The following is a 23428-nucleotide window of genomic DNA, read 5'->3' as shown; positions in this document are numbered from 1 at the left end:
TTTGAATACAGAGAGTGTAGGATGCTATTCTGAGACCCTGATGTGTAACTGTGTAACAGCTTTGGTTAGGGGTGGTGAGAGTGTGTGTGAGTAGGTGGCAATTTATTTACTGCAGCTCCAGATCAGTTAGCATTCTAATTTAGAGTTTGGTGAAGGTTTCTCTTAGGTTGGATTATGATTTATGACTTGGAGAAGCTTCAGAAGTATGGCATTAAAATAGCCAGAGGTTTGGTGAAATGCTGTGAAAAACTAAAGGAGTAGAGCTGATTTAATTTAAGAAGGAAAGGTCGAGCTAAGTACTAGTCATCAGGCAAATGAGTTTATGAAAAGAATCTTTGCATTAGGAATTTATGGGTTTAATCTCATTTCTACTAGCTAACTAGGGTATTATCTGAATCTTACTTTCATACTTTGGGGAATAAGAGGGCACTGGATCAGATGATTTCTAAGGTCCCTTTAAATTCTAATAGTCTGTGCTTTTGGTGTCTATTGGCAGTCATTCAGACTGTTAAACCTCTCCTTGAAATTTTTGTCCTTTGGTTTCTGTCATATTGTACTCATGATTTTCCTCCTGCCCATGGCTGTTCCTTCTTTGCAGGCCCACCTTCCCCTCCCAGTTAATTAAAATAAATATCTATATATTTATCTCTCTGTATATCTATCTCTCTATCTCTTTATCTCTATCTCTATCTCTATCTCTATCTCTATCTCTATCTCTATCTCTATCTCTATCTCTATCTCTATCTCTGTCTATCTCCATATATCTTCAGGATTCAGACCTAGGCAGTTCACTTTCTATCCTCTATCTTCTACCCTCTATCTTCTATCCTCTATCTTCACTTTCTATCCTCTGTCTTCTATCCTATATCACTAGCTATATTTTAGGCACTGTAGCTAGTCAATGATCATGCTTCAGTAATTTGGAGCACTGGTGGTTCCCAAATCTTTCTTCTGAGTTCTAGACCCATATATACAACTTCCTACTCAACATCTCCATTTGGGCATTTAAGAGACACCTCAAACTCAACATATTTAAAACAAAACTCAAAATCTTTCACTATACAGTGTACTTAATCTGAGTACTGGCACCATCACCCGCCCGTTTCAACCAGTTGTGCAAGCCAGAAACATGTGAGTCTGCAGTAGTCTCTTAACTGACCACTCTGCATCCATTCTGTTTTTCCCTTTAATCTAGTTTCCACAGGGAGACAGAGAAAAATTAATACTGTAGGATTTCAAGTGGAATCTAAAAAAATGAAACAAATGGACACAGAGCCAGGGGGATCTTTTTTCAAAGGCAGCTCCAAACCTGTGTCTCTGTGGTACTCTTAAAATATGCCAATAGCCTTTCAGAAGATTAAGAACAAATTTATTATTGTGGTTCTGCCTGTCTCTTGAGCTTCATCTTCCACCACTGTCTCTTGTTATCAGCACACACTAACCTTCTTTCACTTCTCCAATACATCCCACAGGCCTTTGTTTTGCTCTTCCCCAATCCTAGAACATTTCCTGTCCCCTTCCCATTGTACATACTTCTGCTCTGAGCTAAGCAGTATCTTTGTTTTAGAGTAGCTTTCCCTGACCCCCTCCAGTCTAGATCAGGTTTCTTTATTAAATGTTTTCATAGAAGTGTGTTCTTTTCTTTCATAGAACTCATCTCAGTTTATTATTATACTAGAGGCCCAGTGCACGAAATTCGTGCACTGGGGGGGAGGGGGTGTTGTCCCTCAGCCCAGCCTGCACCCTCTCCAATCTGGGACCCCTTGGGAGATGTCCGACTGCAGGATCGGGCCTAAACCGGCAGTCGGACATCCCTCTCACAATCTAGGACTGCTGGCTCCTAACCACTCGCCTGCCTGTCTGCCTGATTGCCCCCTAACTGCTCCCCTGCCAGCCTGATCGCCCCCAACTGCCCTCCTCTGCCAGTCCGATGGCCCCCAATTGCCCTCCCCTGCTGGCCTGTTTGCCCACAACTTCCCTCCCCTGCTGGCCATCTGTGGCAGCCATCTTGTGGTGGCCATCTTGTGATGATGTGGGGGTGGCCATCTTGTGGCAGCTATCTTGTGGCAGCCATCTTGTGATGATGTGAGGCGGCCATCTTGTGATGACATGGGGGCGGCCATGACATGAGGGCACGAGGGCCACCTAGGCTTTTATTAGTATAGATACTCCTTTGTGATTATTTAGTTAGTATCTGCCACCCCCACTAGATAGTCTTATAAGGGCAAGGATAGTTTCTGGTTTTTGCTCTCTGTCGTATTATAAGTTTCTTGTATGGTGCCTGTCACATATAGGTAGTTAAGAATTTTTTGTAGAGAGAATGACTGAAATAGCTGTGTAATGCAGCTTGTTTCCGTTTTCATCAAGATCAGTGCAAAAGCTGAAAGTGGAAGAATAGAATCAATTTTCAGTCTCTCTCAGCCAACTTTTTTCCATTTAGGGCCGTGGTTGGCAAACTGCGGCTCACAAGCCACATGCAGCTCTTTGGCCCCTTGAGTGTGGCTCTTCCACAAAATACCACGGCCTGGGCGAGTCTATTTGGAAGAAGTGGTGTTAGAAGAAGTTGAAGTTTAAAAAATTTGGCTCTCAAAAGAAATTCCAATCATTGTACTATAGATATTTGGCTCTGTTGACTAATGAGTTTGCCGACCACTGATTTAGGGTATTAACTTGTTCAGGCCATTTCTACCTTTGGACTTATAAAAAAAATATACACAGAAAGAGCAAAACCAAAAAACTTTTCTCATTTCTACATTCTCACATGGGTGCTATCTTACTTGTTTCCTTTCCATTACAGCTATTGAAAAAGTAGAGATAGATTAGTGTCTGGGAACATGGGCTCAAGCCAAAAGACCAGGATTCAAGTTCCAGCTCTGTCACTTCTAGATGGATGACCTTGCTTCAGCTCTTAAAATGATAAAGTGAGGGAAATAATTCTTTATAAGGTTGCTTTGAGGATCAAATGACAATAAATGTGCTTACAACTGTGCTTGGTACATATTTAGTGTTCAGTAAATGTTAGTGATTACTGTTGTTATCAGTGAAATAAGTCAGAGAAAAATGAATAGTGTATGATTTCACTTATGAGTGGAATCTAAAAAAATGAAACTAATGGACAAAGAAGACAAAATCAAACTCATTGACACAGAACAGATTGGTGGTTACCAAAGGGGAAGGGCATTAGATGTGGGCAAAATGGGTGAAGGGGATCCATTGTATGGTGAAAGAGGTTAACTAGACTTGTGGTGGTGATCACTTTGTAGAATATACAAATATCAAATTATTATATTGTGCACATGAAACTAATATAATGTTATATGATAAATTTACCTCAATTAAAAGAAAAGAAGATAGCAAAACAAAGCATTAAAAAAAGGTGTCAGACCCATTTATGTAATCAACTCTTCTTACCTATAAGAGGGACTACCCCTTTTAGTTTTGCTTCCCTTTTTTTAAAAACAAAGGTTTCCTGTTTCAGAAAGGAGTAGGATTAAATTAAAAGGCATGAAGTTATCTTCAGTTTCCTTTTAAGTTTGAATGATGTTCCAACAATTGTTACTTCATGGGGGTTTCCAGCTTTGGGAAGAGTTAATAACTAAACTCTTGATTATATTAGCCATGCCCAGGGACAGAGTTTTGCTCTATTCTTCATGTTATATAAAATTTTCACGTTTTTCATAGTGCTCTCCTATGCATTTAAAAAGGAAATATTCAGGACTATAAGTAAAAATTATTTTTCCTTTTATTCCCCTCTTACTTAGGAAGCATACCTTCCACAGGGCCTTTCCAATCAGATCCTTCCTACCCTTGTTTAATGTCCTTAATCCACAAGGTCCATGCAATTTTGGATATCTTATAGCTGATAAGTAAATGAAAATTGCTTATTTTCTGTCTCCTTTAATAGCCTTTTTTCTTCCTAAATCTACAAGTAATCAATTTTATGTTGTATGGAGAAAAAATGCAGATGAAAATATAGCTATTGCTTCAACTACTCTTAAAAATAAAATCTTAATAAAAAGATATATAGCCATTAAATAGATAATGAAGATAATTAAATTATCCATGGTATAATAAAGGAAATGCATAGAACTTTTTTTACTACTTGAAGAGAAACAAGTTTGGATGGAAGGAAGTAATGAACTAGAAGGTTGTGGAGAATACTAGTAAATGAATGAAGGAGTGATGGACTGGATCTGGCTTGACACTACTAGAGTCTCTATCTGTGGGTCTAGCATAGGAATTGGATTAGCCTGCTCTTTACATGTTGTCCAGTCTTTTCACTGCCAAGACTTTAATGAAGCTTAGCTACAATTCCTATCTTACCTCCATTATACCTTGTGGCATGTTATAGTACATCAGCATGGTAAGGACACAAATATATAGCCATATGGTTTCCTAGAAATTTCTGACAAAAGAGGTAGAGGTTTCAGGTGTTAATTCCACCTGCAATCTTGCAATTTTAGTCATTGTCATTGTTATCACTGAAAGGTTTAAAAGGTATTTGAAGGACTTTTTACCTCTCTGACCTCATCATCTACTATACTCTTCACTCACTCACTTACCCTTAGTCACATCTGAGCCATCCTGGTTTTCCTCAGACATGGCAGGAAGGCTCCATGTGTTCTATCTAACTCAGTAAGCCACACATGTAATTTTAAAATTCCTGGTATCCACATTTAAAAAGATAAAAGAAGCAAATGAAATTAACTTTACTAGAGCCTCGGTGGGTGCACAAAATTTGTGCATGGGGGGTGGGGTGGGGTGGGTGTGTCCCTCAGCCCAGCCTGCACACTCTCTAATCTGGGATCCCTCTCACAATCCAGGACTGCTGGCTCCCAACCGCTCGCCTACCTGCCTGCCTGATTGCCCCTAACCACTTCTGCATGCCAGTCTGATCACCCCCTAACCACTCCCCTGTCAGCCTGATTGATGCCGAACTGCTCTCCTGCCAGCCTGCTTGCCCCTAACTGCCCTCCCCTCCGGCCTGGTTGCCCTTAACTGCCCTCCCCTGCTGGCCTGGTCACCCCCAACTGCCTTCCCCTGCAGGCCTGGTCCCCGCCAGCTGCCATTCCCTACAGGCCTGGTCGTCCCCAACTGCCCTCCCCTGCAGGCCTGGTTGCCCCTAACTGCCCTCCCCTGCCGGCCTGATCACCCCTAACTGCTTGCTCCCCTGCCAGCCTGATCACCCCTAACCACTTTTGCCTCAGCCCCCACCACCGTGGCTTTGTCCAGAAGGAAGTAGGATGTCCAGTTGACCTGGTCTAATTAGCATATTACCCTTTTATTAGTATAGATAATTGAGAATTAGTTGATATGTGGAAAACAAAATAAATGAACAAGTGGACACAATGAACAAAATAAACTGAACAGACTGACAGAGGTCAGAGGGCAGAGGAGGGGGTGGACTGGATGAAATAAGGTAAAGAGATTAGGTAAGGAACATACATGCATATCCCATGGACAGACAGCAGTGTGGTGAGAGCTAGTGGGAGAGGAGGGTGTGGTCTGGATGGAGGTAGGCAAAGAGTGGGAAGGAAATGGGAACATCTGTAATAGTGAAAACAATGAAAAAAAGAAAACTAGTTGAAAACAATTACAATGAAAGAGAATCAGTTCTAAAAATTAAATTTAGCTAAGATGGTCTTTTTAAGAAATGGTGGTGGAACAAGCGGATATCCACATGCAAAAGGATGGATCTAGTCATAGACCTTAAACCCTTTACAAAAATTAACTGAAACTGGATCATAGACCTAAAAGTAAAATGCAAAACTATAAAACTCCTAAAAGATAATATGAGACAAAACCCAGATGACCTTGGGTATAGTCATGATTTTTATTTTATTTCTTTTACTTATTGATGAAAGAGAGAGAGAGAGATTGAAAGAGATTTGTTGTTCCACTTATTTATGGATTCATTGGTTGATCGTGCATGTGCCCGGACTGAGGATTGAACCTGCAGCCTTGGAATATGAGAACTACACTCTAATCAACTGAGCTATGTGGCCAGGGCGGTTACAATTTCTTAGATATAATACTAAAGGCACATAAGGGACACACTCAGGGGGCAGACTCAGTGAGCACCAAAGCCCCACTGAAGCAAGTCTTGCCTCATAAGGGTGTCTCCAGCACAGAAGTTCTCCCACTGTAGACACAGCTGATCCTCACAGCCAATTGGCCTGGAGGTCAATTCCTCCAAGTGATACCAACAGCAATCAAGGCTTAATTACAACAAGACTGTGCACATAGCCCACAAAGGGGTGCACCAAGAGTGTCCACCTCAGGTAACTGGGGAGGCTGAGCCACTGGGCCCTATAGGACACCTAGCACACAAAGCCACTATATCAACACAGGGAAGCAGCCAAAATGCGGAGACAAAGAAACAGGTCACAAAGGAAAGAAATGGAGGAAAGCAAACTACTGGATATAGAGTTCAAAACCACAGTTATAAGGTTTTTCAAGAATTTTCTAGAAAAGGCTTATAAATTTAGTGAGACCCTCGAGGATATGAAAAAGGACCAACTAGAAATTAAGCATACACTGACTGAAATAAAGAATAATATACAGAGATCCAACAGCAGACTAGAGGATCACAAGAATCAAGTCAAAGATTTGAAATACAAAGAAGCAAAAAACACCCAACCAGAAAAGCAAAAAGAAAAAAGAATCCAAAAATATGAAGATAGTGTAAGGAGCCTCTGGGACAACTTCAAGCATACCAACATCTGAATTATGGGGGTGCCAGAAGAAGAGGGAGAGCAAGATGCTGAAAACCTATTTGAAGAAATAATGACAGAAAACTTCCCCCACCTGGTGAAAGAAATAGACTTACAAGTCCAGGAAGCCCACAGAACCCCAAACAAAAGGAATCCAAAGAGGACCACACCAAGACACATCATAATTAAAATGCCAAGAGCAAAAGACAAAGAGAGAATATTAAAAGCAGCAAGAGAAAAACAGTTAGTTACCTACAAGGGAGTACCCATATGATTGTCAGCTGATTTCTCAACAGAAACTATACAGGCCAGACGGGAGTGGCAAGAAATATTCAAAGTGATGAATAGCAAGAACCTATAACCAAGATTACTCTACCCAGCAAAGCTATCATTCAGAATTGAAGGGCAGATAAAGAGCTTCACAGATAAGAAAAAGCTAAACCAGTATTATATGAAATGCTGAAAGGTATTCTTTAAGAAGAGGAAGAAGAAGAAAAAGATAAAGATTATGAACAACAAATACATATCTATCAACAAGTGAATCTAAAAATCAAGTGAATAAAAAATCTTATGAACAGAATAATCTGGTGAATATAATAGAACCAGGGGCATAGAAAGGGAGTGGACTGACAATCCTTGGGAGGAAAGGGATGTGGAGGGTGCGGAAAGAGACTGGACAAAAATCATACACCTATGGATAAGGACAGTGGGGTGGGTCGTAAGGGCATGGGGTGGGGTGGGAACTGGGTGGAGGGGAGCTATAAGGGGAAAAAAGAGGAACAACTGTAATAATCTGAACAATAAAGATTTTTTTAAAAAAAGAAATAGCGAAAACAAAAAAACAAAAAAACAAAAAACAAAAAGGAAACTAATCCTCTATATTGGAAATCAATTTAGTTCACAAACCCTCATGTGCACTAAAGGTAGAAACATTAATATTCCCAATTAAAATTTAGTCACTTATGAGTTGATACAGCCTTCTTTACGTAATTTTAAAAATGTTTTTATTGATTTTAGAGAGAGAGGAAGGGGGGGGGGGCAGAGAGAGAAACATCGATCTGTTGCCTCCCTGTTTGAACCCATATTCTGGGCATGTGCCCTGAGTGGGAATCAAACTGGCAACCTTTTGGTGCATGGACGATGCTCAACCAACTGAGCCACACTGGCCAGGGCTAAGTAAATATTTAAATGCATAATTCTTTTCTCCATTTTTCCCCTTCTGTCCTTCCAAAGAGCAATCTGTTCAGCCATTGGAGGAGAGGTATCATGTTCTGGTGCTGACCTCTAGTGGCCACTGGCCTTCAATGAGATGTCTGATTCCGCTTGGTCTTTTTTTTTAATCTTCACCTGAGGATACTTTTTCCATTGATTTTCAGAGAATGGATGAGAGAGAGAGAGAGAGAGAGAGGGAGGGAGGGAGGCATCGATGTGAGAGAGACACATTGATTGGTTGCCTCCTGCACACAGTAACTACGGTGCATGTCTGGGAGCCGGCATTCTAACCACTCCAACCACTGAGCCAAACCAACCAGGGCCCTGCTTGGTCTTTGGATGATGGCAATTTATATTCACTGCTGACATGTCTTACTTTAGCCTCCAGTCCCTGTGATACATGATACATGTACTTTGCATTACCTTATCTTTCATGTCTCTTTCAGCCTCTTCCATGGGCCATTGCAACATTTCAGATGCTTTACAGTGGTGGTCTTTAAATTGAGATATAAATAACTCTGGGGGTACACCAAGACATTCCAAGGAGTATGTGAACAAGGTTGTTTTTTTTATTACTTTAAAAAACCAGATGTATTTAGGTATAATTTATATAAATAAAATCCATAAATTTTAAGTGTACAATTAAGTAACTTTTGACAAACGTATATCATCATGTAACTTCCATACAATCATGATATAAAGCATTTCATCACCTCCAAAAAGTGCCTTCATGCTCTTTGTAGTCAATCTCCTCCCTCAACCAAAGGCCTGGCCATCACTGGTCTGCTTTCTGTCACTACAATTTTCCTTTTCTAGAATGTAATTTAAATATTATCATACAGTATATAGCCTGTTGTGACTTTTTAGCATGATGCTTTTGAGATTCATCTATGACGTTGCATGTATGGGTAATTCATTCCTTTTTAAAAATGGCATTATTGAGATATAATTCAGATACCATAAAATTCACCCATTTAAAGTGTATGAGTTAGTGTTTTTTAGCATACTTATTGAATTTTGCAATAACCACTACAGTCAGTTTTAGAACTACTGATCTAAAAAAGGAAGTTTGTTTCTTTTTATTGCTAAGTAGGATTCTATTTGTTTTTCCATTGACCAGCTGATGGAAATTTGAGTTATTTCTATCTTTTTATTATTATGAATCAAACTGTTATGAACATTTGAGTACAAGTCTGTGTGAACATATGCTTTCATTTCTCTTGGGTAAATATCTAGGAGTAGGATTGCTGGGTCTTATTGTAAATATATGTTTAACTTGATAAAAATTATCAAGTTGTTTTCAAAAGTAACTGTTTTGCATTTCCACTAGCAATGTGTGAGAGTTTCAATTGTTTCATTCACATCCTCATCAGCATTTGATGTTGTCAGTCTTTTTAATTGTAGCCGTTTTAATGGATATATCGTAGTTTTAATTTACATTGACTGATACCTAATGATGTTGAACATCTTTTCTTGCTTTGTCATTCATACATTTTCCTTGGTGAAATATCAAGTCAAATCTTTTGTCCACACCAATCATTAAAATCAGTCTTTTCCAGCCCTGCCAGAGTGGCTTAGTGGTTGAGTGCTTCACCTATGAACCAGGAGATCATGGTTCGATTCCCAGTTGAGGGCCGATTCCCAGTGTGGGACGTGCAGGAGGCAGCTGATCAATGACTCTCTCATCATTGATATTTCTGTCTCTCTCTCCCTCTCCCTTCATCTCTGAAATCAATAAAAATATATATTTTTTAAAAATCGGTCTTTTCCTTGCTTGGAAAAGCTACAGTGTTGATTCAATTCAGTTTTGCCTATGCCACATCTACGCATGGAACTAAATGGATCTAAGGCCATCTCACCTACTTGTATTCTAGGTTCTACACCCTTTTGCCTAGTCAAGGACATTGATCCAGTATTTCTCTCTTCTCTTTCCTATGTTACCAATTTTCATCCTCTCTACTGAATCATTATTAAAACATGCTATTTTTTTCCATCTTTAAAATTTTTTCTCTTGGATCCTCTTCTTTATTTTTTCCTCTTACCCTTCCATTAAGCTACTGCCTCATTGCTTTTCTCTCCTTTACCGAAAAACTTTTTGGAATAGTTTAGTATTTCTCCAATTCCTTTTCTTTCCATTCTCAGGCCATTTCAACCAGGCTTTCATTCCTACTGTTCCATTAAATTTGCTCTTTATCAAGGCTGTTAATATCTTCTACATTGTTAAATCCACTTATCATTTCCCTGTCCTGATCTTATTTGACCTATCAGAAGCATTTGACACTTTTGATCTTTTCTTTCTCTTGGAAATGTTTTCTTCACCTGACTTCTAGGACATCGGTTATACAGAGTCTTCCCTATTTTATCATTGACATCTTTATCCTTCCAGTTATTCAAGCTAAAAATCTTGGAATTATTCTTTACCTCTCTTGCAGCCCACATCCACTCTGTCAGTGCATCCTACTGCTTCAATCTTAAAATTATATTCTGAATTTAAGTCCAAACATTTTTATTATGTAAGAAATTGGTATCACTATTGATCATTTCCATTTACTTTTTAATAAATTATCATCTTTTTGAAAATATATTAGCTTTTTAGAATCCACAAATACTTTTCCTTACCATATTTGAAAATATGCTTAATTTAATCTTCAAAAGGAGTATTTTTAACAAACTCAAAGACACATACATATACCTTCCTCACCTTTACTGCTACCACCATTGTTTGAGCCACCATAATCTCTGCTAGCATTATTATAATAACCTGTAAACTGGTCTTTCTACTTTTACCCTACAGATTATTCTCAGCATAACAGCCAGGATGATCCTCTTAAAAAAGAAGTCAGATCCTGCCATTCCTCTGCTCAAACCTTGTGATTTGCTCCCTTTCGCTTAGAGTAAAATTCAACATTTTCCAGTGGTCTGCAAAGACATGATCTTACTAACACCCCTCTTACCTCCCTGACTATATCTCCTACTATTCTTCTCTTACCTATTTGTTCCATCCATATTGGCCTGCTTGAATTCCCTCTGCCTGACCACTTTTCCACCACAATCTTCATGGCTGATCTCCCCCATTTCTTTCAAGACTTTGCTCAAATGTAACCTTTTCAGTGAGTTATCCCTAACCATCCATTTAAATTGCAAACTCTCTATGCACTCCTAATCTCCCTTGTACTACTTTTTTTAAAGGAGTACTGATTATATTTTAACATACTTATATAATTTACTTATTTTAGTTGTTATTTGACTGCCTCCTCCCACGAGAATATAAATTTGACAAGGGCAAGATGTTTATTTTGTTCACTGTTATACCCCCAGTACCTACGAAAAATAGTGCTGGGAACATTGCAAGGACTCAAATATTTGTTGAATGAATGATATCAAGAGTTTTAAAATGGAAGAAAACAGGAATGGAACAATGGCATATTGGGAATAAACAAGGCAAAATTTGAACTTCACACAGTATTTGTTATGTTCTTTCTGGTCGACTCAGTCTTTTGGGTGATAGATGAATCTAGAGATTTGAGAAGGCCACAGATGGGGAAATCCCACCACCACATTTCCTGTAGGCCCACATGCCTGGGACTTAAAAGCAAGTCAGCATGAGCATAGGCCTGAAAACCTGTGCATACATTCTTTTTCCTTCCTAACCAAACTCTATTTTTAAAAAAAATGATACTATTCTAGGATTTTAGTTAGTGTATTTAATCTTTTAAATTGCTTAGACAGTGAGGTGAGAAGAGGTTAGAGGTTTTGAAGAGTCTGAAGAGTAGACATGAGATGGGTTTTTGTAAAGTGGATGCACTTTATGATAATTTAAAATGTTTCATTGAGTAATATATATGTGTATACAGACACAACACGGAAAAATACACATAAGTATATAGGTTAGTGAATTTTCACAAACTGAATATCAATGTAATCAACACCCAGAACCAAAAACGGAACCTAAGTAGCATCCCAGGTGCTCCCCTGTGCCTATTCTCTTCCAGTTACTACGTCCCACTTAGAATAACCACTGCTCTGACATCTAAGGCCATAGATGTGTTTTGTCTGATTTTGTACTCTATGTAAATTAAATCACGTAGTATATGCACGTGTGTGTCTTTTAGTCATAATTTTGTTTGTGAGATTTAGCCACATTTGTTATATGTCATTAGAGGTTATTAATTTTAATATTCAAAAAAATCCATTGTATAATGGATTTTATCCATTCTACTTTTGATAGGCATTTTGATGATTTACAGTTTGGGGCTGTTATGAATAGAGCTACTATCTAATACATTCGATTAATGTATTTTGATGTACATATGCACGAATTTCCTAGGACACTCAATTTTTTTTTATCCAGTCAGTGAACTCTAAGTGTTCTTCAACATGTAGTCAATATATTCACTATGTGTACTTGACTCAGATGAGAGTTACAGTTGCAGGTATTGTTACCAAATCCTTCCCTTCTTAGTGCTGTCACTAGACTTTGTCTATACTTAAGATTCTTAACATGTATTCTGATTAAGTATACATATTCATATCTTTTATTAGATTGTGAATGCTTCTCAGTACTTTGTTTTGCTTGCTTGTGTATCCCAGCATCTGGCACAGTACCTGAAATGCAGTAAACTGGTTGAATGAATGGTGATAACCATCGTCATTGCCAGCAATTAACACAGCAAGTCCCTTTAGTTATGTGAACCATTTAGCTAGGGTAAAGTCTTGCTTTAGTTTGACATCTCAGAGTCAAAGGGTTAGGAATGGGAAGTGATCACTCTCTGAGAAGCCTGACACTAAGGGCTCAGAACTGAACACGCTGTGTGGTTAGAGGGAATTGCTGTGGCTTTACAAGCCTCTTGGAGATTTCATGTGTTAACAGCAGTGATTCCAAGGGATAGTGTGGGGGACAGATATAAATAGCAGAACACAAATGGGGTAATGTGCCACTGCCAAGCTACTGCTGGGGGTGTTTATAAAAAGAAAAGCATTCCCTTCTCAGCTCTCACTGTCAACAACCTCCCATTCTGAAGACACGCTCACAACTGAGAGAGTGGGGAAACAGTGTGAGACCTAGCATCATTTAAATCTCCACAAGCAGAAAAGCCAGGTAAACATTTTTACTTATTTACACTCAGACTACAGCAGTGAAGAATTAAAAAAAAACAAATCCTGGTTTCCTAGCTTTCTTGGCACATACTGCTTTGTGACAGTTATCTGCCAAGTCTTACAGACCGAATCTTTTTTGGAAAGGGAAGTGTGACACAAAAGTGGTATGTTTGATAGTATATGTTAATATCTTTAGTGAAACAAATAGCTCCTAAATAAAGGCAGGGACCTAGGGCCAAAGGGAAGACTATCTTCTTTTCTCTGTGCTTTCATTCCCATGTTCAGATGCCAGAATATGGCGATTGGTACGATAAAATAGAGATTTTGGTTCAGTTTCAGTAATGTTAACTGTATTGTAAGTATGTTGAAGGAACTGTAGACCACCTTTAATGGATCATTTATTGACTCTGGGACAGCTTCAGCCCTTAGGGCCTCTTGCCCTCCTACTTACCCCTTTCAGTCTCATAAACACTGTGATGAATATTGGGCATTCAGCCAGCAGAGTTGTATAATCTTAGAATTGCTGCCTACCCAGTTCCTTCTTATTCTCATTCCTGCCTTCAGAAAGTTATGCAAGACGCTTTATCTGTGGGCTTCTCTTGAATGTGAATATTGAGGGGGAAGGAGGTACCCTTGGATAACCTTCTGCTTTGTACCACTCCTGGCTTCATCATCTCCATTATACCCAAATAGGCATGACTTGATTTGCAACGAGGAAAGAAGAGTGGATGATGTACATGGTCTCTAACTCCTGGAGAATTCTTAGAAACTGGGAGTTGGGAGACCAATTTTGAAACGTTTTTGTTTTTGTTTTTGTTAGTGTTAATTTTCTGAGTATGCTGAGGAGAGATGTAGCAAGAAAATATGAGCACCAGTGACTGGTGGGAGAGACAACATATCTAAAGGAGAATGGAAATGGATAGATTTAATCTTGAGCAAATTGCTGAAGTTCTCTGAGTTTTTGTTTCCTCATCTGTAGAATGGGGGTGTTAGAAAAGCAGACAAAATCCAGGCCTTTCCAACCAATGGAATTTATTGGTAATCACTTTCTGACCATCATGATACCTACTTCCACCCAGAATGAAAATATATGTAGTGTATAGTGCTCTACTTCAGTAAGTCTCTTTAAGTCTATTAATTTGAAATTTCTTCATTTTAATTTAGAAGAGAAAAATGAAGACAGGAAATTTTGAAATGGTCACCATGCTGCTGTCAGCTATGATTCTAATGAATATCTTCCAGGTAATGTTGGAAATGGGAAGTACATGGTCACTGGGCTAGGAACTCTTGATATAACATTACCTAAGGCATCCGTGTGGTTTATAATGCAAATGAGAGCAGATAGAATAGATAAATCAGTTTTTCAAGAAGCTTTCATCTTTTCATTTTACACATTTGATACATGTTAATTATAGAAGTTTGAAAAAATTAAAATTAAGCAAAAAGAGGAGAGTAAAAATCATCCACAATCTCTCTACTCAGTGGGGAAAGACTCTTTAATTTGTTGATGTATAGTCTTCTTGGCTTCTCTCTCTCTCTGTATTTAATTTACAAAATGGGTTCATACAGTACATATGTTTTTTGCCTTTTTAAGTTAATACTGTGCTATAAATGTCTCTCTGGGTCACTAAATATTCTGGAAATATGTATTTTTTTCCAAATAAGATGACACTGCAGTATTTGGTTACATGTTTTCTATTAAACTACTATATAATTACCATTTTCACTATTTTGACCACATGCTATTTTTTTCTGATAGAACTTTTATTATTTTATTTTTTGAATTTGAATCCTTACATATACTGTAACATATTTTTATGTAAAATATGAGCCAGGTATCTCACTTAATCCCCTCCCCCCACATTGTTAGCTGTCATGTCACCACTGATTATTTGCCCATTGACTTGAGGTACCTCCTTTAAAATATCTTGAATTCTTAAAAATTTATCTATTTTTAAATTTAATATTCTGATCCATTGTCTATAGAATGATTATATATTCTGTTGCCTGTACTGTAGTGTGATTTTTAACTGAGATATAATTTATATATAAAAATTCACAATTCAGTGGTTTTTGTAGATTCACCATGTTGTGCATAGTTTCACTATTGTCTCATTATAGACCATTTCATCAACCTAAAAAGAAGCCCTATAGCTATTAGCATTCAGTTCCAATTCCTGCTGCCCTGCATGCCCTGGCTATCCCACCTGTCTGCTTTCTGTGTCTATGGATGTGCCTATTCTGGACATTGTGGACATTTCATCTGAATGGAATCAAGCAATGTCTGTCCTTTTGTATGGCCTCTTTCATTGAGCATAACGTTTTTAAGGTTCATCTATGTTGTAGCATATATTAGTACTTCATTCATTTCATAGCTGAATAATATTCCATTGTATGGTTATTCCACATTTTGTTTATCCATGAATCAATTTATGGACATTTGGGTTGTTCCCACTTTTTGTTCTTATGAATGAGTACTGCTGCTATGAACTTTCATGTGTATGTTTTTGTGTGAACATATATTTGTAATTATCTTGGGTATATACCTAGGAGTAGCATTGCTGGGTCATATGGTAACTCTATGTGTAACATTTTGAGGAACTGTTTAACTATTTTCCACAGTGGCTGCATCTTACATTCCCATCAGCAGTGTATGAGGCTTCAATTTCTCTATATCCTTGCCAACACTTAATTTCCTTTTTTTCTTATTAAGATAGCCACCCTAAATTATATGAAGTAGTATCTCACTGTGATTTTGATTTACATTTTTAATATTCTTTTGCAACAAAAGTTTAAAGAGTTTTTCTACGCATTTCTATAATTTCTTTTCTGAACATTTAGATCATTTCTACATTTTTTGTAATAAATTTTTGGTAATTTAATTTCACCAGTATTGGCCTTTGTTTCAATGGATAAATCAGAGGAAGAAAATATATAACCAGTGTGTTCATCTAGCCTTTTGTACCTGTCCCTTTAATGTCCATCCAGTGGTCCCTGAACAGTGGTGGCATTTGTGAACTTTTTCACTGTTCCAGGCACTCACTGTACAGAACACACAATCAACTGTGGCCTTGGTCCAGAAAGACTTGATGTCTAAAATTAGACTGGTGGAGACTGGTTAGAGGCATAGAACAGACAGGAACATACTGGATCAACTCTGATGTGATATGGAGAAGTGTAGGAGGTGGTAGTTTCAGGGTATGATGTCTTGTAATATGTTGAAGTCTTAAAGATAAAACAGGCATTGGTGCCCAGGATACCCTCTGGTACATTCTGTGCTGCAGAGGAAAGTGAACTTCTTGGCTAGGAGACAGCAGTGATTTAGTCTCCTGAAGCTCAAATTCCCACTTTAAGAAACTGACCTACAGACCCAGGAGTACAGGGGTTTTTCACAGAAGAATATTCTGTGGCAGGTAATCAAGAAAAATAGTTTCTGATGCCAGTATAATTGCTTCATTTGTAAAATGGTGTTATGAATTGTCCTCCCAACCTTTCATATGGGTTGTTATGAGAACAAAATTAAACCCTTTTAGAAGTGCTACATAAATTCCAATGGTCTTCATCACTAGAAATAACATTTTAATTAAGGGGACAGACTCTGGAACTAGATTGCTCAGGTTCAAATTTCAGTTCCAGACAAGTTACTCAATCTTTGTCTATTAAGTCTCTAACTAAGGTCTCCAACTGAGAGTATAGCTTATGCAACCAGTGTGCCATAAAAGTAGTATAGAATAGTGGAAAGAGAGAATGATGTGGAGGGCATTATCTTTTCATTTGTAGAAACCCTTAAATGGTATCCCTGGGCAGATTTGCTTATCCTATTTTATGATCAGTAGGTCAGAGTACAGGGTTTTATTTAATTCACTTCAATGTGTAGATGCTTGGACTTCAAAAGAGAAATATAATGCAGATCCTATTTTTGAATAATTTACAGTATTATAATTATATTTCTATAATGAAATAATTAAGAATAATCACAGTTTGTTGAAGGCTTGACATGTGCCAGGCTTGGAGCTAAGACTTTGCATTTATTCATTATATCATTTAATCCTTACAACAGAATTACAATTAACACATGTTTCCTTACATTAGCCTCATGTTTATATGAAAATATTGAAGCTCAGAAATGTCAAATAACTTTCCCATACTTAATTAGTACCTAGTTAGTAACAGAAATGGAATTTGAACCCACACCTTTCTGACCCTAAGCTAGTGTTAATTACATTACACCACCCTGTTTCTCATATGTATCATTTAAAGGTGGATTGGGCCTTTTTCAGTTATACATAGCAGAAACAATGCAAATGTGCTCAAGCAAATAGGGCATTTGTTGCTTCTTATGACTAAGGTAAAATACAGTCTTCAGGTAGCTAGACCCAGGGCCTAAAATAATGTTATTGGGGCTTCTTTATTGGTTTTATTTAAAGATAGGATTTTCCATGGAACTAAAAGGATAACTATTGGCTTCCCCAAGTCAATATTATCCTTATAGCTTGTGATTATAGAGAAAGAAAGAGTGCTCTGGTTTTTAAGCCTGATTTATTGCTTATTACTGGGGCTGAAGGTGCAGAATCAGTCCTACCCAAACCACATGGACAAGGGAATGTCCTAAAAAGAAGAGGGGTCATATTTACTATTATGTATTTATCATGCACGATAATTTTATATTCACTCAACAGTTTTGAGGAGTTGAGGAAATCTGGCTTAAGAATATTTTCAAAGCCAGGATTGCCACCCATTTCTTCAACTTTATACTCAATGGTTTTTCCTCTGCACCACAAGGTTCAAATAAATGAGTTATAGGCATAATCATACCCATATCTTACCCACTAACATTTACTCTTTCACACAAATAGGTCATAGCTGAGAAAAATTATCAATAGCAATGGGATATACTTTCTACATAAAAAACATATCCAGCCCAGCCAGTGTGGCTCAGTGGTTGAGTGTTGACCTATGAACCGGAAGATCAAAGGTCAATTCCCAGTCAGGGCACATGCCCAGGTTGTGAGCTTGATCCCCAGTAGTGGGTGTGCAGGAGGCAGCCAATCTCTATTTCTCTCTCCCTCTCCCTTTCTCTCTGAAATCAATAAAAAAAATTTTTTTTAAAGAAAAAAAAATCCAAATTTGGTTGTAAGCAAGGGAGAGATTCTTGGCAGGGTATGAGAGTGTGGAGGTAGTAATGTGAGAGAAAAAGACACACCAAATATCTTGTTTCAAGAATATTAATTTCCTTTTCTTTTGAAGGTAAAGGCTAATATGTTAGACATGGCAGATAATGCATTTGATGACGAATACCAGAAATGTACTGACAGGATGGAAATCAAATATGTTCCCCAACTGCTCAAGGAAGAAAAAGCAAGCCATCAGCTCTTTGAGGATGTGTGGGAAAATGCAAAAGCCAAATGGGAAGCTCAGAAGACTCAGCTCTCTCTCCCTATGAGTTTTAAGGATAACCATGGAATAGCCCTGATGGCATATATTTCTGAAGCTCAAGAGCAAACTTCCTTTTACCATCTGTTCAATGAAGCTGTGAAGATGGCTGGCCAATCTCGAAAAGATTATATCTATGGCTTCCAGTTTAAAGCTTTTCATTTTTACCTGACCAAAGCCCTGCAATTGCTGAGAAGACCTTGTGAGGATAGCTACAAAAATGTGGTGTATAGCACAATCCAGGGTACTTCATTTACCTTTGGAGGGCTAAACCAAGCCAGATTTGGCCATTTCACTTTGGCACATTCAGCCAAACCTCAAGCAGCAAGTGACCAACACATTCTGTTAACCATTCACACATGCTTTGGGGTTGCCATTGGAAAATTTTTTGATAAAGAAAACGAAAGTGGAAGAATTATTATAATACCTCTGAATGAGATTTTTCATGTGTCACAGGATGGGGCTAGCAATAATCTTATCCTTCGAAGCACAAATAAGACCTGCAGCCATTATGAGTGTGCATTTCTAGGAGGTATGTATCTCTGTTCTGTCTGTGCTTGTCTGGGAGGGGAGGAGAAGCATTCTTAGGACCAGGGAGAGGTTAGGAAGGAAATTGAGAGGTGTTTGAAAGAAGAAATGACATTGGTGGTCTCTAGTCTAGCTCTTTTCATACTGTCAGTTTCAACCTCCCACCTTCCCCCAAAATTAGTTTTATCAAAGTAATACATTTGCAGTAGTATTGAAAGTTAAAAAAAATAAAATAGTACTATGAGGCCATCGTTTTCAAACAGGAGCAGTTTGCCCTTCAGGGTCATTTGGCAAAGGCTGGAAACATTTTTAGTTGTCACACATTCCCTAGTTGCTACTAGTATCTACTGAGTAGAGTCCAAGGACACTGCTAAACTGCATTGAACAGCCCCCCACAACAAAGAAGTACCTGGGCCAAAATACTACTATAAGGCTTACAATGAAAGTAGCAGCCCCTTTCCCACCCATTCCTATTCCCATTCCCATTTGCCACTCCTTGTGGCCTCCATTTTTTTTTGTTTTTTGTTTTGTTTCAGTTATTTTTTTCAGGTACTTACTGTCATGGTTCTAAGTAAACAAAATGCTTCAGCATGTTAATTCTTGATTTTTATCTGTTTAACTCACAGTATAGAGAATGAATATTTAGCTCTCATATTCCATAATTAGTTAGGAATTCTTTATTGCTTTCATCTTTAACAGAGAACCTATCTGATAGCTCTCTTTCAATAAGCCTAGAGTAGGCTGTCCAGAGTTGGTACAGTGTCTCAACTATTTCATCAGTAACTTAGATTCTTTCTGTTCCACCAATCTTAGCATGTTTGTTTGTTGATTCATATTTGCAGTGTGTCTTTTGTAACTTTAGACATCAATTCATGTTTAAGACAAAATGAAGGGGAAGAGGGATGGCAGCCAAATCTGCCTATTTAATCAGGAATGTAAACATTTTCCTAGAAACGCTTAGATTTCTGATTATCATTGACTGTAACAGCCACTTGGTCATTCATAACTATAAGAAAAGCTTGGAAAGGGGTTAATTAGCATTTCCAGTCTCTATACTACAGGGAGGTAAGGGAGAAGGGAATTAGAAATAGCTGGTAGGTCAGTAAACTAAAAGTTTGTGGTAATCACCACCCTCATCCTCAGTATTCGTGCATTTCCTTTTTTCCATTCTCCCTGTGTAGTAAAGACTGGTACCTTTTTAAGTACCCCTTTTACCCTAGGGTTATTAGTAGTATGATTTTTTTTTGTTTCCTTAGTTTACCTCCAAATCCTTAGAAATATAAGTCTCCTCTTAATACATTCAGATACTATCTCTTTTTCTTTCTTTTCTGGTTATACTTCTTCTGTATTCCCCCATCATCCTGCTGTATGCTGTGCTCTCTAGGCCTGTTGAATATCCTGACATCTCTCTTTACTACTATTCTGAGACTTTCTTTTGCTTCTCCCCTGTGAAGAATCCCCTGTATCTTGGATTTCTTCCTCTTCCTTGAATCCTCCTTTGTTTGGTGGGGTAAGGGTTCTCTGGAAGTTTTCTGAGAAAAAGGACATTGAGGCAAATGTTCTAAGACTGCATGTCTGAAAAATCTACCTTTAGGCTTGAATAATAGTATGTTTGGTGTTTCAGAAATTGTTTTCCTAGGAATTTTAAAGATCTTCCTCCACTGGCTTCTAGTTTCTGGTGCTGCGATTGAAAAGTATGAAGCCATTCTGAGTACTAAATCTGAATGAGACCTGCTTTTTTTCTCTGGAAGGTTTTATGATGTTTTCTATATCCATAACATTCTGAAATTTTATGATGCCTTGGTGTATGTGAGTAAAGGGTTAACAAAACTCTTTCTACTTTTTTCTATGAAAATGGCCTCCAGTTGATCTTCTAGCACCTTTTCTCTGAAATCTACTAAAGGTGGAAATGACTAATGGTAAACTGCCTAATTGTAAACATAATCTTATCTGCTTGGATTATGAATGAACTGTAAATACTTTGGGGAAAGCTATATATTGGGCATTCCTGAATGTATTGTGACATACCCAGGTGTTCTTCTTGCTGAGACATGGAAGTACATTCATAGATTGGTATAAGAGATACTGCCTTCTGTGACAGATATGTGGCATGAGGCTACTAAGTTAGGATAGTTCCTGCACCCATTTGTATACTCTTGTTTCCTTGTAACTGAGCATCATTCTGGGGGCTAATAGCCCTGGACTTCTGTAAGGATTTGCATTGAAGAGATGTATATCATGATGTCCATTGCTAAACAATATGTCATGTTCCCTGCCTTGCATTCTTCTGCAAATCTGGGGAGGTGATGGCCTTTTGGGGTCTTATGAGTGTGATTATTTTTCTGAACCCAAAACCATGGCTGCTGATCATGCAGAGTGAGTATTGCAGTAGGACCTCAGAAGTGGGATGGACATTTAGATTTGACTCCATGTGACCAAGGCATCCTATAAAAGCCTACTATGCTAAGTATCCGGTCATCCAGTTGGCTGTTCAACCAATCAAAGCGTAATATGCTAATGATATGCTAAGGTTGCTCAACTGCTTGCTATGGCATGCATTGACCACCAGGGGGCAGATGCTCCGACCAGTAGGTTAGTTTGCTGCTGGGGTCTGGCTCATCAGGACTGAGCAAGACAGGCCGGACACACCCTGGAGCTCTCCTGCAGTCCCTCCCTGGCTGGCCAACCTCCTGCGTCTCTCCCCAGCCCAGTCATGCACTGGTGGGGTCTCTTGCCCTGGCCTGCACCCTCTCCCAATCTGGGACCCCTCAGGGGATGTCAGAGAGCCAGTTTTGGCCCTACGGCAGAACGACTGGTTGCTATGATACACACTGACCACCAGGGGGCTGACATTCAATGCAGGAGCTGCCCCCTGGTGGTCAGTGTGTTCCCACAGGGGAAGCACTGCTCAGCCAGAAGCCAGGCTAATGGCTGGCGAGCACAGCGGTGGTGGCGGGAGCCTCTCCTGCTTCCACAGCAGCACTAGGGCTCCCGCCTGCGAGAGGGCACAGGCCGGGCTGAGGGACCCCCTGAGTGCATGAATTTTGTGCACCGGGCCTCTAATATGAGATAAAAAAGAATAGGGTGGGGAAGTGCCAATGAGACATCATGCCTGGTTGGAGGGCTGATTCACTTACAATTAATGGCAGAAGCTATGTAGCCATTAAGGTGCCTGGGTCACAAAATTTAAGGAGATTCTCAGTTTCAGGGTCGTACACTTGCAGCATCTGCATTTGCATGACCCTAAAAATGAGTATCTCTTAAAGTTTGCACTCAGCACCTCATTTGCCTCACCCTAGTCCTGGCCCTTAGTTGCAAGTAAATGAGACTAATTGTTCACCTGGAGGGGCAGATGATGATTGGAGTGAGTAAATTTGTATAGAGAGGAAAGATGCTCATTCTCCTTATCAACCCTACATTAGACCTGACTAAAAACCAAGTAGGTTGAAGACAGCTCATACCAGCTTATGGGAACTGATTGTGGGCATGTATGTCTTCCCAGTTCCTCATACATCACAGTAGCTTGAAATTGGCCATGGTTGAGAGTTATACCATAGAAATCAGCAAATACTACAAATCAGGACTCCCTAACCCCCACTGCAGAACTTGTTCAACTTTACCAGCACATCACAGCCAGAAATCCAGTTGCATCTGGGCTGTCAAAACAATGCCATGTTGGTGCTCCTGATGCATTTAGCCACATGCCATTTGTAGAGGAATTGGTTCTACAGAAACCTTGGCTACAGTAGCTATAGGCCAAATAAATCACTGGTATTTGGTTGATTAACAGAGGTGGGCAATGAAGCCCACAGAACCCATGTTTGCGAATGGGATTATGATGAACAAGATGGGTGGAACCATTGGGTGGATTCAGAATGAGCAGGAGCTCAGACCTGCATGGGCTAGTGGGTTGTGAGCCCCATGTGAGGAAGGGGAAAGTGGAGGGCACACCTCTGTGAGCCAGCCCACAAGATCAAGTAGAGGCTACACGGCAGGTTAATGTTCAAACCAGCCACAAAGGGAGACCTTTGTGGAGCTCTGACAAAGTCAGACCACTGCACTTGATTGTGTTGATTTAATTTCAAACTGAAGTCTAACCAATGTCTTCTGCTGCCATCTAGAGATAACTAATGGGAACCTAGGCTCAAATCTAGATCATTGAAGCTAGGCTTTTTGAAACACTATGAAGGACAATAACCAGAACTTTTGTTAGTTTGTTAATAAGCAGAGAGAGAGAGAGAGAGAGAGAGAGAGAGAGAGAGAGAGAGAGAGAGACATCGATGTAAGAGAGACATGTACATTGCGTTGATTGCCTCCTGCACACACCCCGACCCAGGGCGGGGGATGGAGAGTGCAACAGAGGTTTGTGCCCTTCACCGGAATTGAACCCGAGACCCTTCAGTCCGCAGGCCAACACTCTAACCACAGAGCCAAACCAGCTAGGA

The 23428-nt window shown here is 39.1% G+C and overlaps 1 protein-coding gene across 26 annotated transcripts in view; it reads left to right on the top strand.

The window, feature by feature from the left end:
- The window catches only part of ART3 (ADP-ribosyltransferase 3 (inactive)), a 109984-nt gene that overhangs the window by 69098 nt on the left and 17458 nt on the right, over positions 1–23428 (top strand). For 4 of the 26 annotated variants that reach the window (XM_080660181.1, XM_080660185.1, XM_080660175.1 and 1 more), the window contains exons 2-3: positions 14187–14264; positions 18270–18987. In XM_080660181.1, the coding sequence (XP_080516307.1) occupies positions 14196–14264; positions 18270–18987 (787 nt within the window). In that variant the 5' untranslated portion in view covers positions 14187–14195. Of the gene's footprint in view, positions 1–12856; positions 13024–13566; positions 14061–14186; positions 14265–18269; positions 18988–23428 lie in introns of those variants that run through there. The other 22 variants (XM_080660184.1, XM_080660179.1, XM_080660188.1 and 19 more) reach the window with 14 other exon arrangements.

Source organism: Plecotus auritus (genome assembly GCF_963455305.1).
Source record: "Plecotus auritus genome assembly, chromosome: 1".
Lineage (NCBI taxonomy): Eukaryota > Metazoa > Chordata > Mammalia > Chiroptera > Vespertilionidae > Plecotus > Plecotus auritus.
Note: the sequence above shows the minus strand (reverse complement) of the source record. Positions and strands in the feature narration are given on the sequence as shown.